Raw genomic sequence first — 18036 nt, 5'->3', positions numbered from 1 at the left:
GTCATTTCAAACAGGAAAGATTTGGCAGGTCTACACATGCCAAAATGCAAAATGGTGGAGAGACCTGATTGCACAAGCTGGTTCCACAACCATCTGCTGGCCAAATGACAAGATAAGACTTGCAAAATCTTATTTGAGAAATGTTTGGAATATGTTTAATCACAAAATCATCTCCCAAATTTTTGGAGTCTTTATTTGAATTTTTCTGTCCATCATTAAGCACAAACATGTTGTAAGGCATTCAGGTCAATTGTGTTGCAACAACTGGGTAACACTTTACAGCAGTGTATGAAAAACATTAATTTTAAATTTTGTGCTTTAACTTCTACAGTACATTACTTTTAGATTTATTTGCAGCATTCACCAAATGAAATCCAACAAGTGTGCTGGTCTAACACATATGTGCTAATTAGCAAGTGTGCTAATGAGTTTTCACACCTCTTCAACACATACATCATTAGCACATTTTTTAATTACACCCCTAATGGCTCAAATAAAAAGTGTAATAAATGAAGTTATGTCTTTTAGAGAATACTTCATGGCTTTATGCTTATTTTCCCCCGATTGTTCAACTGTTCACATGTAACTTTTTGCATTGATATTTAAATGTACAACTTTTGTCTCTCTTTACATACATCTCAAAATGGATTCTGGCAGAGTAGGAGAAAGAACCTAAATCCTTTATGAGCTTTAGTTACCTCCATAGATTTGTAGGAAGAATCCCATCCAGAGAGCAGCTTTGTCTCTTTTTCTTTAGTCACTCCTTTGTTGTGTAGAAGGTTTGGGTAATTGTCATACTGAAAACCCTAAAATGACTTTTCATCAGTGTTCTGACTAACAAAAAAGGTTGTCGTCCAGGATTTTATGGTACATGGCCCTGGCATTGACAATCTCAATACAGTAAAGTCATTTACGTGGCCAGAAAAATGGCTCCCCATGAATGTCTTCTATAACTTCTGACCGGCTATCTTACCCCAGCCTTGCAGATGTATAACCTTTTCACATTGTCATTTGGCAGCTCTTCATGGCATGTTTTTACCTGCTGTCAAGGCAAATGGAAAGAAACAAACATCCACTAATATGAGGAGTCTGGAAATAGTATTGGTTACTTTTAGTACTGACAAAGTGTTTAGATTAGAGTCAAATACTTCTTTCACTAAAGGAGATGCAACATTGAAAAGCATTTTTTTTAAATTTCATTATTACTGTTTGTATAATTTTACTTGGATTAAACTAGAGCAATTTCTAAGGTGGGAAACATTCAAAATCAACTAATGACAGACCTGAATATTGAACAAGTAATGTATAACAAGGCACAACTCTGGGAAATCTTTGATCTTCTGTAGCATTATTATTCAACCGTAAACCTGCAGACCAGGTTAGCCATTTCAAGCTGATACCTTTTGGGATGAAGGTTGAATTTCAAGAAAATAGCTCAAATAAAAGAAAGTCCAACATACATTTTATTTCTTTATAAATCCATGTTAGGTTGAAAAGAAGGTTCTTGAATTTTCTAAACAAGTTGTTTAAAGGAAAAAGTGAAACTTTCAGGAAAAAAAGAACTTACTTTTTCCTTTAAACATGAGTCACCTTTCCAAAATTAGCAGTGGATGTGGAGAACCTTTGATTAGTTTGAAGAGTCAGAGAATTCAGAGCAGAACGAGATTTCTCCCAAACCTTCGTCATGAATGAATGTGCACTTGGAAGAAATCAGGTTTCTCATAAAAATTCTGCAGCCAAATGAGTCAGAACATATGAAAAGTGATAAATGATGACTCAACAGAGACCAATGACCTTGCAAAAAGATAGCACAACATATTCCAAAAGCCACAAGATGAAGCTTCAAAAAACTGATGACAACTTGTGCAAAGGCTGTTTTTAGTCATGCAAGCAGCAAAATGATTCAAGTGGAGCTGAGTCAGCCATCTATTTCTCTCTGCTGGTGGAAATATTACAGAAACACTTGCTCGGACTTTGATGAAATTTTTAAACTTCTCCAGCTGTTGTCAGAAGAAGTGAAACATTGGTAATCCTCCTTCCTATTTGACAACCTCTGGACGGCAAAGGTTATGACAATCAGATTTAGCCATTTAACTGAAAAGTTCTAGAGAAGTTGTCAAAAATAAGGAATGTGAAGTTGGATGTATCTGAAAAAAGTTTCTTCTTCTACATAAACATCATAAAATTACCTACACATAAAGGTGATAGTCTTGTGCAGGTCCAACACGCCACCTGATGTGTGCCAATATATCGTTTCAAGACCTCCATTATGCTCAAAGTGAGCGGTATTGGCCTGTAGAGATTTAAAGCTGTAGGATTATTCTTTTTTAATAAAGCATTAGGACTCTCAACAGGTGCAAGCTCAGGTTGAAAAGGTGCTGTAAAACTTCACATAACTGGGTTTCACCACACCAAGCCAGATATTGACTGGTCCAAGTGCCTTCCTGAGCTATTAAACCCCTGTCTGCAGCTGGGGATCACTGGGACGGACTCTTGATTGGTCTGGAGGTGGTCAGGTGAGATTGAAGCTGCAGGAGTTCACATTACAATGTTTACAACAGCTTTCCTCCTATAATCATTAGTTATTCCCCTTGTCTAAAACTTGTCTTTGCTTCTTGATCCAAATATCCATCACCTCACTTTCTGTTCTTTATTAGTTCTCACCTAAACACCTTTTATAATGAACAGATATGCCCAGATTTATTTAGACAGCAACAGGCTTTGCTGTTGAGAAGTGAGTAGTTCAAGCACTCAGACTCCATCATTTTTTGGTAATATTGTTTCAGGTTTCAATTTCCAGGTCTCGATTTTGGATACCGGAGAAACAAGTCTGGATTGGCCTTTATGTAACCCCATTCGACTTCCCCATTGATTCCAACCAGCTTGCCTGTAACATCCAAATAAAGCCTCTCCACAACATGACAAGTCTTAGTTTCTCCAATTTGTATTGGACAGAATGTTAGAATAAAAAATAAAAATCCAGATAAAAAACGTTTTGTGACTGCATCATGAACCAGCAGCTTGATTTAAGACATTTAACTTATTCTGAATATGGTTGCTGTTATCATCATCTCTCAGCTAAAAGGGTCAGCAGAGAAGGAGAGTCTCAGTTTGTTTTTTTGTTTTTTGATGATGATTAATATGCAGGGACTTTCCAGGTGTTAAAGCTGAAACAGAAATGTTACTTTTGTGCCTTTTAGGAGTGCTGATAATCTTAATGACCTTGCAGTTCAAAGAGATTCTGAGACTAGTTATGTTCAGTTATCAGACTTCATGATTTTACATGCACACAGAGGGACTGTAGCTCATTAAATGAGAGTCAGACTTTAAACCAGTCACCTTTAAAACCTCATAGTGGAATATCCGAATGCAGCCGCCTTCCCTCTGACTTGTATTTCCTTCCTGCAACATTTAAATTTCCGGAGCCTTTACCCCAATCCGACAGCAGAGACAGATTTACTGTAACAGCGAAGGAAGTTGCACAGTTTGGATAAAAACATTGCTACACCAGATCGACAAGCAGAACGGCTCTTTCCAAGAGATGCAAAGTCTAATTTTCACTTTGAAGTTAGATTGCACAGCTTTGGTAGTACGAGGTTGCTCATTTTACCTTTAAAGGACTGAAAAGAAATCACAAACGTAATGTGGAACTGTGCCAAACCACAACACGGAGATCAACCTGGAGCCCTGCTCAGCAAAAAAAACATATATATTTATACGTTTCTAAGTGTTGAGAAAAGGTCATGATAGAATGCAACAAGACTTTCAGCTCTGAAACAGCAAAGAGATTCTTAGAACACAGGATTATAATGACAAAAAATAGCAATATATTACGGGGGAAACCCCGCTTGTCATCCTAAATGCACTTTTCCAAAACCTTTATTTTGAAAGAAAGGTTGTCTTAATCATAATGCATTTAAATATTTTATGTAAACACCTTTTAGCATTCATTATCTTTTGCTAGTCATTTAAATAATCTGGAGTTCTTCAAACAAAAATGACAGCTTGAGTTATTTCTTAGATTGCCGTCAGGTACAGAGAGTTGTTGACACTTCCTTAGAAGAATTTTGGATGTACTCGTAGACGTCATAGTTCTCGTCTCTTCTTTTTGAACGCTTTTTGTAGAACCTGTGCGAAGAGTAAAACCTGAAATGAGTAAAATCCACTCTTGATACTGTAGGTAAAGAATTGTTTGAATTTTGTGAACCCTATGGATATTTTCCTGTTATTTAACACTGGTTTCCAAAGAGGCAGAAAAGTGCTTGTTTGTTTTCAGAACTGCACAATATGCTATATTTAGTCTTATTTCCCACAGATGTGGGTCCTGTTTGTGGCTATTGTCTTGTCATGTGAACAGAATATCCTGTACCCCATTTTTTTTCTATTTTAAGACTGTCCCAAAGTTTTCCAGTAATTCCTGTAAATATAATAGTCTGACTTATCCATATTTATGACCTCTATTTCATATAACAGCCATAATAATTAATTTAACTTTGACCATTGAGTTCTCGTTCGCAAAATCCTGGCCAAGAAAACAAATACATGGGGTGTATCACAAAGCAGAGCAGTAAATTACATAAAACTGACTTAAACAGAAGCCCAGAAACATTTCACATGGTTATCAATTTCACCTGCTCTTTAAATTCATTTAGGGTTGCAAAGTTTTACACATTCAGTTCTCAATAAGCTTTAATAAGTAAGCTAATTAATATTTAACCACATTTTTTAAGCCCTGACAGCTTTAGTAAACAGCGTGAAAGGCCTCATTTTGGTTAACACTAACTTTCAAAAAGTATTGCAACAACTACCTTTATGTTTTGCCAGATAAAGCTCACTCTCAGTAGAAACTGGAACAGTGGGAAGGACGAAAAACAGTTCCTCCACCGACACTGCCTACATTCCTGAGCAACTCGCACACAGACTGGAAGAGAGTGAAATGGAAAAAAAGACAGGCAGTGGGAGGGGGAGTCAGAGGGAGACATAAAAATTAAGTGAGCTGACAAAACAGAGCAGCTCCAGGCTAACTCTTCCAGACTTGAGTCACTAATGACCCGGTGCTTTACCACAACACAGGTTAGAAACTGAAGGGAAGAGTCAGACTACCTGGTAAGTCGTATCTGATTTAATTTGTTTGCATGCTCTAGAAAATTAATCTTAAAGTTTTAGAAAGTATCCCTCAGCTATGACAGATTTCACACTAATGACGATGATTTTTCTGCTTAGTGAGCCTTGTATGTTATTATGACAAAAAGAGAGTTGTCAGACACTTTCTGAGGTAGAAGTTTACTTCAAGGTAGATTAGTAATAGCGCTGTAATATTCTGTCTGAGCATGTTTTGTCAAAGCAGTGCATTGCTACATGAAAAGTGCTTTCAAGAGTGTGCTAGTCAAATCAAACTGAAGTTTAAGTTTATTAATAGTTGGGGTCTAACCCTTATGTGCTGTCTCCAGAGAGCTCAGAAACATGCGCTGACATTGCATTGGCAACACGCTTTGTATTTTTTCCTCCCAATCATTTTACTAATTTATTTTCTATTGCTTCCATTCAAAATTTACCGTGCCCATATGCTTATCTGCCATATATAAAACACATTGGTGTGACAGCTTTAATTAAATTACCCTTGAGTGATGATTTACAGGATTCTAATCTTCATAGCAACAGCATTAGATTTTTGGGTAATTGATGAACCTTAAGATCTGCTGAATTGTGCAAGCATAAAAATAACCAAGCACAAATTCAATTAAACATAGCTTTGTGTTTATTTAAAATTATATTTACAGATAATAAGTAAAATAATATTTTGTAGCCATATTCATCTGGTAATAGATGTTATCAGAGGTTCAGCTACCGAAAATGTTAATTGCAATGGACCAGCTGGAAGTAATGTACAACTACAGGCAACAGAGCAGATGGTGGTCAATTTATTGATTACATATTTGACTTTTAGTCTGCTCTGTTAGAATACAGTGTCACTTAGCTGCATTTACAAGTCTTATGTTCAATAACAGAGTGGACAGCAAACACTACTTTACCCTTTATGGGCAGCTCATCTTGAGTAACTTGGGGTTAAAGACTGTATTGCTCAAGATTGCCTCAATCTTGCCAAGAAAAGAGGTCTGCCATTTTCACTTCCTCCATCCAAATCTGTTCTGCTCATTCAGGAAAGACTCTGGATATTCTTATTATGAAGACATGCTACTGATGACAAGACTATCTTTTTTAGAGAAAAACGTTCTGGCTGATTGGTTGACTAATTTCTGAATAGGTGGATTTGGCATAAAGTTGGTATAAAGCATGAGTTGATTAAGCCACCCAGTAAAAACCAAAACTGGAAAATTCACAATATAAAGAAAAGTCAGAAAGACAAACACCTGCTTTGATCCCACATTTGGGCACTGCTGAAAGATAGGCATTCTTTATAAATGCTACTTCAAAAGTCAGCAAAAAAATGTCTAACATCCCATCACTTTATATCCTAATCATGAAACATTTATGCTTCCTACATAATGTCCACAAAGTTTCAATTCATTCTAGCTTAAAAATTTCCTCTATTTAACCAGGTTAAAATTCCATTGAAGTCTAGATTTCATTTGCAAGGGGGACCTGGGCTGAAGTTTTGCAGAAATATATGGATGTTTGACACAGAGATAAATAATAAAAGGTTACTTTTTAGTGTTGACTTTATAGAGATGGCGTGTAAAGAACAAGGCTGATTTTATTGCACCACTCTAAAGTTTACTGGAAATGAAACTCAAACTTCCATGTTTGCTTAGACCAGAAAATGTTTTCCAGTATCATTTCAGTTGCCTTAGAAGGTTGAAAAAAATTAAAGCAGAGTTTTGTTTAGCCCTTTGCTCATTGGTTCATTCATCCTGGGTTTACTCAGTAAATCATTGTTCATTGTTCAGCAACTTGTTAATACATCCAGATCCCAAAGCAATGGCCCATGATGAGTCAAATCATATGGGAACTTTTTGTTTCTTTTTATGGAGTGTAAACCTGAGTTTCATATTTTCCCTTCACTTTTATTAGTTGTTTGCGTTTTTTTAAACTCTTGCTCAGAAAGAGTGTCCATTGTCAAAACAGAATGAACCCAGGTGTAACAAATTGAAATGGCAATTTTCATAAATCACTGCTATCATCCACAACAATGAGCCAGACTGTGCAACTGCAGAGCTGTGGCAGCTAAAGACAGAAATGGTATTGAGAGGCATAGATATAGTTACCCCCATTTCACAAATTAGTTGATGTAATGAAAATTGATGACAGAATGTAACCTGAGAAGAGTTGTTATTTTGTCATGGCAACAATGAGGCAGTGAACCATTATATTTTGGAACAAAGCCTCTTTGGCTCATTGCACACAGTGATACTTTTCAGTAAGAGGCAATGAAACTTTTAATTATTTTCTGGCATACGAGACACTAAGTCTGCAATGTAAACTAGAGACATACACAGAATCTCATGTTACCACATGTCATATGTTTTTCCACCCTTTTTTAATTTACCCCTCTAAAATCTGGTAATCTTAAATAAAATGCAGTGCAGCTGACTGCTTTAAGAAGTCACTTTGATGGTGACTGTATTGGAAAGAGTGTTCAATTTATTTTCTGAAAATAAAAACATACAGAAATCTATAAAGACGAAGCCTAAATGCATCAGAGAAGCAACCAAGAGATCAATAGTAACTAACGGAGCTGCAGACATTCATAAGTTAGGATGGAGAATATGTTGACAGGATAACTCTTAGCCATACACACAACAAACCTGACTTTTATAGAAGAATGGCAAGATTAACGCTTTCGTTATGAGAAAGCAATAACAAGTTGTGTCCATCCTTAAGGATGGGTAATCTGAGGTGGAAGTATAGCAATGAGAAGATGCTTTGCTACAGTACATCTGCAGACACTGATAAGAGTTGATAGAAAGATAGTTAAACTGGTTAAGTACAGAGCAATTCTGAAATAAATCCTGTTAAATATTTATAAAGATTTGTAAATTTGTCAGAGGTTCAGAGCCACGTAAGACATCAACGCCAAACGGAAAAGCAGAACCGCCATTGAATGATTCAGTTAAAAGCTTATCTTGGTGTTAAAATAGCCGTGTAAAAATCAGTTTCATCAATCATTTTGATATGGAAGGAAGAACTTCAGCACATAAACATATTGAGCCTCTGTTGCTGTACAGGATGAACATCATTACCTGAAAGCTCAGTTTTCCAGAATCCACTGGTCCAATGTAAGCGCAGCTGTGTTTGTGGATAGCATGTAAACACAGAGCCTCAATAAACCAGCATACAGAACATCAGTGACATCAGTCTGCAGCCTTATTAAATCTTTCTTCTGTAAGAAGGGAAGCTGGCTTGGTGACATAACACTGCAAAAACATGTCAACCCAAGAACTGTTTGCCACTGGATATTGACAACTAGATAACTGATGCATTAATAGAGATCTGGACTCTCAAGAATGACGTATTTCTTACCATGTCAGATATATAACAGTTTAATCATTTATGAAACATTTGTTTCTTGTTCTTGCATAGCCAGCAAATCAGTCACTGGGCTAACAGTTTCAAATCTTAGACTTTATTTTCAGTGTAGTTTCAAAGTACTGTGTTTTATTTTAAATCCTTCTACAGGATTTTGTACTAAAATTTTCTCAAGCCACTCACTGGTACTTTATCAGGTACACACTGCCGGGTGGTCAACAGGGTGTCAGAAACATTTCTGAGTATTTGAGCCAGATTGACAAGATGGCATCACACGTCAGTTGCACATTTGTCAACTCTACATCCATGATGAAATTCATTAATCAAGTTAACAAATAACAGATGCACCTAAAACAACATCAGTGCAATAAAATGCAAATCAGATATTTAAAATTGTGCAATGTGATTTTCTCTCACAATTGATGATCGGTGGTATATCAAATGTTCATTCACCCTGTACATGTCAATTATTTTAATGAAAGGAAATAAAACACGTGTATCAACATTCCTCCTGTTGCAATTCCTAAGCTACTGGTTGAGTACATTTGCTCCAACAATTTATCCAAACTGTTTTCATTTGGACCAAACACTTAGCTCTGCTTGTCTCCAGTTTATAAGTGCTAATGATATTGGATGGAGGATGCAGAAAATACTGTTTCACGAAATATTTGAATATTCTCTAAATACTATTTCTAATAAATGTCTTTTCTTTATTAAAAAAACACTAAGTTGACCAGGGAACATACTTCTAGAGCATTCTAGAGCATGAGCTCAGTTATAATATTCTTTAAACAGTTTTCTTTTCTTGTCCTGCATGGTGTTGCAACAAAAAGTCCTGAGGTAATATTTTATACATGAAGTTTTCAAGTTATCCTTGTGTATTCTTGGGTATTCTCTCCAGTAATCCATACTAAGTTCCTTTAAGGTGTGTCTGTGTGGCTGTTTGTCCTGTTTTGGACTGGTAACCTGTCTAAGGTGTAACTCGCCTCTCACCCAGTGACCCACACAGATAGGCACCAGGCCCTCTTTGACCCCACAACGATTATATGGGTGTAGAAAATGGCTTGATGGATGTTTCCTCTTTCATCGGTGAGTCAAACTTCAGTGTTACCTTCCTTTTATCAGTATTTAGGATGGACAAGGTTGTTCTGGGTCACTGGCAGTGCTACTCAGCAGACTTATAAACATGACATAAGTTCTCAACGCTATTTTTCAGACATGAAAAAAGGAAATATATCTATTTTTATCAAGGAGTTTCCCTGTTGTTCTGCTTTATAAGCTTGAAAGTGAGCAAAACTGAATTTGAAAAAAAGAAAGATCTCTATATTACCTACGTTTTCTATGTCCATCACAATATACCTGTAGATCATAACTATGACTGCAACACCTGACCTCAGTAGCAAAGATCTATTTAAAACCTGGAATAAAGAGATATCTACTGCGGCATTCTTTTGCACATTCCTTTTGCAGATGGGCTTGCAAACCAAAGAACAAGTGCATTTTCTCTTTTGTGAACAAGTCAGGCACAAAAATCAATAAAGCAGACCCTGACAAAAACAAATGTCGTGTCAGGTTAATATCAAACCTGATGCAGAGCATACTTATTCCAAGAATCTTTTTTTTTTTTTTTGTACCTGGAACTAAAACCATTGAATTAAAAATTGAATACAACAGGAACTAAAAAATATTTGCCTTGAAACTTTTTGTCTTCTTATTTAGTGCAGTAAGCTAGTTAAGCTTTTTTTCTGGAAAAAAAGGGGGAAATAAATAAACAAACAAAAAAACAAAGTAGATTTTATTTCAAGTGTAACTTGTTAAAGCTTAAATATTCCAAAGTTGATATTGAATGCATATATTTTTATAATAATGCCCATTATTTGTTATAGCTGTTAAAACCATTAGGGGTTACGACTTGGATAGGTCATCTGTCTGACAGGGAAAACAACCAGAATTGGACAAACTCACTTCAGTGTTGCTTAGGGTGGCCAACTAATCTAACATGGATATTTGTGGACAGTGTACCCGGAGAGAACGCAGGCATGCACACGCAAAACAAATCAAAAATGTTTCAGATGTTCCTCTGCTTCAACACACATCAAACAAGGTGCGTCTTGAGAACCAACACTAAAAAACACTCTTCCAAAGACACATCGGTCTGAAAACAGCAGAGCTGTTTGTTAAAAATAACCACATATTCTTCAAACTATCTGGAAAGCCTTCAAAGGGATAACATCCCATATAAAATGCAGGAACACTCAGTTGTTATTATGATGGTGAGGAATGACAAAGAGCAAAGTCCTTGCATAGCTGAACAGCTCAAGACTTCCCCTGGAGGAGAGCTTTGGTTACTACAACCACTGCCATAAAAAAATAAATAATAATAATAAAAAAAAGACTATAACTTTTTTAGCTGGCACTTGTTATAAATAAGATAATAAGATGTAACAAACACCATTTAATTAACACAAGATGAAATGGGACCAATTTAAATTAAGATACCTGTAGATCAGAATGAATATGATCTATATCTGTATGCAGATATTGGATATTATTTCAGAGCAAGATAATACCGAAAAATCTCTAACATATTTCATACAATATTATTAAAATATTGACACAATGAGAATTGACCATCAGCTAAAGAAGTTTATTATCATTTTCTTTCTTTGTGGTACTTTTTATCACCTTTGATAATAGCAAGTGATACCACAAAGCGGATGCCCTTTATGTGAGGTAATTTCACTTTCCTGTAAACACATTGTCTGTTAATTTGATCAACAGTAAGAAGCAGATCCTCACTTCAGAACTGACAAGATAAGTAATCAATGAAGCAGTAAAACTGTTCCCGTATGAGGTCATAAAGAAGAAGGAAAACCAGCTCCTAAGGAAGCAATATGACATTAATTCAGTGGAAAAATATATTTATTTTGACACATTTAACAACTGCAAATTTAATAGCTACTTACAGCAGCTATGAAAGACTTTGTGTGAGTCTAGCTGTAATTCAAACAAACAGCTGATGTAAAAAAAATAAAATAAAATAAAATTCAGAGGAACTTACATTAAAAAACTCTTGGCTATAATATCTACAATTTGTTCAACATTCCACAATGTTTTTGGATTTTTCAATAATATTTCAGCGGACTCTTTGAAAAGAGTTACTAGTCTATCATATTTTTGTGTTTGTGTCTGGTCCAGCCAACATAATGACTCACATTTGTATTATGGTTCCAGTTTTATTCTGCAATAACCCCATCCAGGCAGAAATGTTTATTCAAGCTGTGTCACTAGTGGACCCAATAAAACGAACACTGTTTGTTCAAGAGGTTATCACAAAGCTTTATCTTTCCTTCACGTGAGGACAGAACAGTTTTTTTTTAGCATCTCAGTATCAGTACAGGTTGAGCACAGCTAAAAGTGACAGCAAATACAATCTTCAGTGATTTAAAGCATGGTGAGTGTTTTACAGCAAACAACGCCTGGATGAGTGAGTATGTCTGATCATATTTGTGTCTGCAAATTGATTATATTTAACACACTGTTGGTTTCCAGAAGATGTGTGTTACAAGATAATTTCAGTAAATGCATAGTTAAAAGTTGGTTTCAGGTTTTTACAAACTGATTACACATTTAATCCAGACAAACAATGGCACACATTTTTTTACCTTCATAACTAAGTAGAAAACATTTAGAACAAAAACATATTTCTATATTTTTCAAACACAAGAAATTGTGTGTTTTTGTAAGTGTACGGTACTTTATTAAATTGTTTTGATTCTCTTTGATACTTTTACATACATGGAAATTTTAAAAGTTGAACAGAAAACAGTGACAAAAGGAAAAACTTACATATTTATGAAAGGAAGAATGATTTGTGTACTGTATTGTCTGCTGAGATAAGTAGGAAACCAGAGCCAAGACATGTTGGAATTGATTGCCTTGCAGTTTCAGATGCAGATTTATTGTTGCTCATACAGTAAATGAGAGAACAACAATTATACAGACAAAACTAGCTTAAAATAAATTAGCAAATAAATAAATAAATACATAAATCAATAAATAAAAATGAGACAGAAATAATGTGTCTACTGTAGTGTATAGTTGTGCTTGCCTCTTGTTGCATGATCCTTGTTTGTTCATGCTATGGTGTGATTGCATCAAATGTGCTACATGTGTTTGATTTTGTGTGTGACAGCGGGTGTCTGCATGTTTGTATGTCAGTGTGCAAAGAAGTAGAGGCAGAAGGTGTTTAAGTTGTGGGAGGAAATTAAGACAGGAGGGAATAAAGATCCCCCCCTTTGAAATACAGTGACTTCAGAAAACCAAATTAATTAGATACATTAATAAGCCAGTTAAAGGATTATCAATTTAAAGCTTTATTTGCTTTTGTATGGCATATTAAAAAATGATCCAGCATTATTTTTTAAATCGCCTGGTACTGAGGCATGTTATCTAATCTCCATCTGAATCACACAAATTTTTTTGACATGATGTCAACAATGCAATGAAATTGATGTAAATACTCACAGTTTTGGCGCCATTGAGGCCATGATTACATTATTTCATTCCATGCCTTACTATGCAGGTGTTCTGTCTGCTTTAATGAAGATTAACTCCCCTCAGCGTAATGAATGCTTGAGTGGCTGTGATAACAACAGATTCTGTTTTTTGTTAGAATTTACTTGAGATAGAAATAGTTTTGATCTTTAACCCCAGTTAAATTTGAACCATTTCTTCTTAGTCTTTTGAAAGAAAATATTAAAAAAACATGTCATTGTTCAAAAATAATTTTGATCATTTCCGATTGACGTTGAAAGTTATTTAATAATGTTTTTCTTTTCTTTTTCAGATCCGTAACCATGATTTGTGAGTTGATCAGTGTCTGTGCTCTCCTTCTTGGAGCTGTGTCATCTCAATTTTCACCAGATCCATCTTCACCTTCCACATTTATCTCTGATGAAGGACCATGTCGGATTTACAACTTTGGTCTGTCAGCAGACTGTCAAGGAAGACAACTAGATTTTGTCCCATGGAGACAACTTCCAGTTACACTTGAAAGCATTGACCTCTCTTACAATGGACTTCATGTTGTCAGTGCAGCTGACTTCCAGAACTTTCCTCAGCTTCGCATCCTTCTGCTGCAGTTCAACAACATTACACACATTGCCAATGAGGCTTTTAAAAATAACCCATTACTGGAGCATCTCAACATTTTTAATAACTCATTGCATGAAATTCCTGCATCACCTCTGACATCCCTCCTCAATCTGAAGGAGCTCTTCATGTCAAATAACCTTTATAGACATGCAACTTTAGCAGACAGTTTCTCTAAATTAGTCAGACTCAAAGTTCTCTCCTTGGGTGGCCCTTTGGTGATGGGACTAAAGAAAAATGATTTCCAGCCCCTAAAAAACATCCAGCTCCAAACTTTTGCCATCAAGTGCTCCTCCAATTTAAGTTACTATGAGCCAGGAAGTTTAGAAGTCATCCACACAAAACAGATGGGCTTTGACATGGCGATCGATCAACGACCAAATGCTCTCCATCATATGCTACGCGATCTCGCCAACAAGACACTCAGTGTCATTCAATTCCGCAACCTGTTTGAATTCACATACTACATGGGTGATGAAGACATTTTCCTGAACTTAAAAGACATTATAGCATCTCAACTCATCTTTCACAGAGGCAAGTTCAACGAAAATCTCCTGAAGATGGCATTACTGAACTTACAAGTGACTCCCATCAAATGGCTTAGACTTCAGTACATCGACTTTGCCCGTTCACCAACATTTGTTGACAGTGGAGCAGGTTCTAGCATAACCGAGCTGAGTCTGGATAACTTGGATCTTTGGTAAGTGTTTTCAAATAGTATGCAAAGATGTAGCATTAAAAAAACATGTTGGAAAATCTAAAACTAAGTTGGCATTATGAAGTGTTTGTTAATATATTGACTAAAATTAGCTTATGCTCACAGTCAAAAGCCCGACCTTTCGGGTCATATCATCGTTGTCATGTCATCGATCGTTTTTTACTGTCGAAAGGAAGTCAGTACTGTAGCCACATTAGGTGCCAAAATATTTGTCCAACTGAAACCCAGGCCCTAGCAGATCATAATAAATTAAAACAGAATATATTTTATGAAGATGTTACATACGCAGGAATACCTGAAGAAACAAAATGGTTGGAGCATAATAACTTGAGTTTTCTTTTGTCAAAGAATGACAAAATGCTGCGGTGATGCAAATGTACACCACCTTATAAATTTGTTCTTATTTGAGTTGGTCTATCATATAAAATTACATTGGAATACATATTTATATTTTTGTTCTTAATGTTGCAAAATTTGAGTTAGCTCAAGGGTGATGAATTTTTAGAAGGTACTAATAAAATTCTAAATAAATCTGAATTTTTTTACAGGTATATCAGCAACCCTGATGTGCTGCGATTTGACTGGCGCTTCACCTGGTTCAAGAGAATAAAGCAGCTATCTATTCAGTATGTGTATTTCAGCAGTGTGCCTTGTGACTCCTGGGCTGAGATGGAAGGTGTGGAGTTATTAGATGTTTCAAACAATCGATTGAGTGATGATGTTCTCTACAACAAGCGATGTAATTACAAAGGTTCCATGCCAAATCTTCTCACCTTCAACCTGAGCACCAATGAGTTGACCAGTCTAGAAGACCTATCGTCTCTGATAAAGCAGTTCAGGAAGCTGCAGGTACTGGACCTCAGCAACAACAAACTGGGATCTGCAAAAGAAAGTCGACACTGTGTTTGGACACAAAATATAACTCGTTTCATTGCACACCACAACTACTTTTCAAGCGAAGCATTTCATTGTCTACCTACCACTGTTTCTTACTTGGATCTGTCCGATTGCAACATGGACCAGCTGGACTTGACCTACTTTAAGAAAGCCACAAACCTAAAAATTCTGTTACTGAGTGGGAATAAAATCAAGTTCATCCCATCTAAGTGGGAGTCCCCATCTCTTCAGATTTTAGCTTTGGATGGAAATTCATTTGGATTGATAAGCAAGGCATCCTTTCAACATATGCCCCAACTGTCTCAGCTCAGGGCAGGAAACAATCCTTACCATTGCACTTGTGAGCTTCATGCTTTTGTCCAGGACACCATCGCAATTGGAAAGGTTAATCTCACTGACTGGCCATTGAATTACAGATGCTATCACCCAGAACCGTTCCTCAATACCTTCATATCCAAATACTTTCCTGGTAAAGTAGCATGTGACATCAGACTTGTTATCATCATTTCTGTTGCAACCACTGCCATAGTGATCTTAATATTTGTTCTAATTTGCTATATTTTTGACCTCCCATGGTACACTAAAGCCACGTATCAGATAATACAAGCCAAATACAGAGCCCATAAGGAAAATCTAGCAGGGGATGTTGGGAACTTCAACTATCATGCCTTCATATCCTACAGCCACTCAGATGCTGACTGGGTGAGGGACCAGCTCTTACCCTGTTTGGAGAACAACAAGAACCCCTATCGTCTGTGTATTCATGAGCGGGACTTTATGCCAGGAAAATGGATCATTGACAACATAATTGAGAACATTGAAAGCAGTCGCAAGGTAAGAGAGAGTACTTTTGATTTCAGCTAAGAACAGTAAAAAAATAAAATCCTTATCTGCTTCTATTGCAAATAACTTTTGCAGGAAAACAAAGTGACCAGGCAGATTTGTTCTTAGCAAAAAAAAATGGTTTGGATCAAGGAATGTGATTATTTAGCAATGTTACAAGCTAGTTCATTTGCTCATATTTTTGAAATTGTACTTATTAAAAGCATTAATAGAGCTCTTCACAGTTTTAGATGTCAAGTAGTCAAAATCACATTTCATGAATTGGCAATGATTAGAGTTCAGTGTGCTGCATCTTTGTCCCCTGCGAAGTTCCCAACAAACCAATTGGGAACGAACCAATTGGTTCGTTCCCAATTGATATTGGTATATTTGTTACCAATTGACCTCCCATGACCTCCCATGGTACACTAAAGTCTGACTTGAAACTATAGAGTTTCAAGTCAGAAAAATAAAATACTAGAAATCCCAGAAGTTGTAAATGAACTGTATGTGGACGACCCTGATGAAAACAGTGGTGGGAAGATATATTGGTGGGTTTTTTATTTGCTACATTATTTATGTAGTTTTGTTAAACCACATTTCTTTTAATCAAGAGTTAATTAGATTTAATGTTGTCTTTTACAGGTTATTTTTGTCCTTTCCCGGCACTTCGTGAACAGTGAATGGTGCAACTATGAGTTGTACTTTGCTCAGCAGAGAGCAATGGGAAAGACCTTCAGTGATGTCATTCTGGTAGTGAAGGAGCCCATTGATCCAAGTTCCTTGCCCAGCAAATACTGCAAGCTCAAAAAGATGCTGAGTACCAAAACATACCTGGAGTGGCCCCAACAGGTCAACCAGCAGCCATTTTTCTGGGCACAGCTGAGGAGTGTTCTGGGTAAACCCACAATGACTCGTGAGGGAACTAACAGTATCAGGAGCAGAAACACATCCGAACGATTTTCTGTCGTTGAAGAAAGGATACCAGAAGTAAACAAACCTCTTGAAGGCAACAAAAAAGAAATTCAAAGTGAAATTATTCACAGAACTGAAATTGAACTACAAGATCAAAGAAATCTAGAGGCACAGTGATCAAAATATAATGTGACTAATCACATTTCGATAATGTCTTTTTGGCAAGAACTTGTCCATCTTGATAGTATCAAGATGGACAAGGAAGTGGTGGGATAGCAGGACCCACCACTTCCTCACTTTGTGATGAGAGATTAGTATATAAGAAATCCCCTTTAGGGTAAAGATGAGGGTTTTTTTTCCTCCTTTACCTATAAATTACCCCAGGCCTTGTCCTCTACTGATAGACCCTAAAAGGTAACTTCAAATTAGACCTTCTATGTTCTTGCTGGATAAGAAATGTTGGGGTTAAATATATATATTTCTGTATTTTCAGTGTTTGTTGCAAACTTTTAGGGTTGTCCCTTAGTGGGGTTGGGAGGGTTGGTGGTGCCTATCTCCAGCTAACATTCCAGGCAAGAGGCAGGGTCACCCTGGACAGGTCACCAGTTTGTCACAGGGCAACACAGAGACAGACAAGACAAACAACCATGCACACACACCTAGGGAGAATTTGGAGAGGCCAATTAACCCAACAGTCTGGAGAGAACCCACCATGCACAGGGAGAACATGCAAACTCTATGCAGAAAGACCCCGGGCCAGGAATCAAACCCAGAACCTTCTTGCTTCAAGGCAACAGCTCTACTAACTTTGCCACTGTGCAGCCCATGTGTCATTCATAATCTGTGGTAAGTATGGTCCAGTATGCACTCACTGACAAAGTAATGTGGAATAGTCATGTACGGAAGGCTTTGTTAAGACCTGAAATTCTACAGAAAGCCTCTGAGGAGAAACATAAAACCTTTAGGGTTACTTTTCTTTCTAGAAGTCATCAAGCAACATCCTGGGCAGCTAGCCAGTCCATTACAGGACCCATATAATGACA

At 36.6% G+C, this 18036-nt stretch overlaps 1 protein-coding gene across 2 annotated transcripts; it reads left to right on the top strand.

Moving 5' to 3' along the window:
- Positions 1 to 4980: 4980 nt before the first annotated feature.
- On the top strand, positions 4981 to 17530 carry tlr18 (toll-like receptor 18). Of its 2 annotated transcripts, XM_016663389.1 has the most exons (5): positions 4981 to 5106; positions 13337 to 14341; positions 14908 to 14985; positions 15940 to 16090; positions 16724 to 17530. In XM_016663389.1, exons 2-5 carry the CDS (start codon positions 13347 to 13349, stop codon positions 17168 to 17170), a joined length of 1671 nt encoding a protein of 556 aa, XP_016518875.1. In that variant the 5' UTR covers positions 4981 to 5106; positions 13337 to 13346; the 3' UTR covers positions 17171 to 17530. The 2 variants fall into 2 exon arrangements, with proteins under 2 accessions (XP_016518875.1, XP_007576930.1); XM_007576868.2 differs by having other exon boundaries at positions 14908 to 16090.
- The last annotated feature ends 506 nt before the right edge of the window (positions 17531 to 18036 follow it).

Source organism: Poecilia formosa, unplaced genomic scaffold (assembly GCF_000485575.1).
Source record: "Poecilia formosa unplaced genomic scaffold, Poecilia_formosa-5.1.2 Scaffold418, whole genome shotgun sequence".
In the NCBI taxonomy this organism is placed as follows: Eukaryota; Metazoa; Chordata; class Actinopteri; order Cyprinodontiformes; family Poeciliidae; genus Poecilia; species Poecilia formosa.
Note: the sequence above shows the minus strand (reverse complement) of the source record. Positions and strands in the feature narration are given on the sequence as shown.

Excerpts from the sequence above, each read along its gene's own strand:
- tlr18 (XM_007576868.2), top strand. The coding sequence starts at position 13,347 with ATGATTTGTGAGTTGATCAGTGTCTGTGCTCTCCTTCTTGGAGCTGTG. Across the intron at positions 14,342-14,907 it reads CTGGATAACTTGGATCTTTG|GTATATCAGCAACCCTGATG; the intron begins GTAAGTGTTTTC and ends ATTTTTTTACAG. Across the intron at positions 16,091-16,723 it reads ACATTGAAAGCAGTCGCAAG|GTTATTTTTGTCCTTTCCCG; the intron begins GTAAGAGAGAGT and ends TGTCTTTTACAG.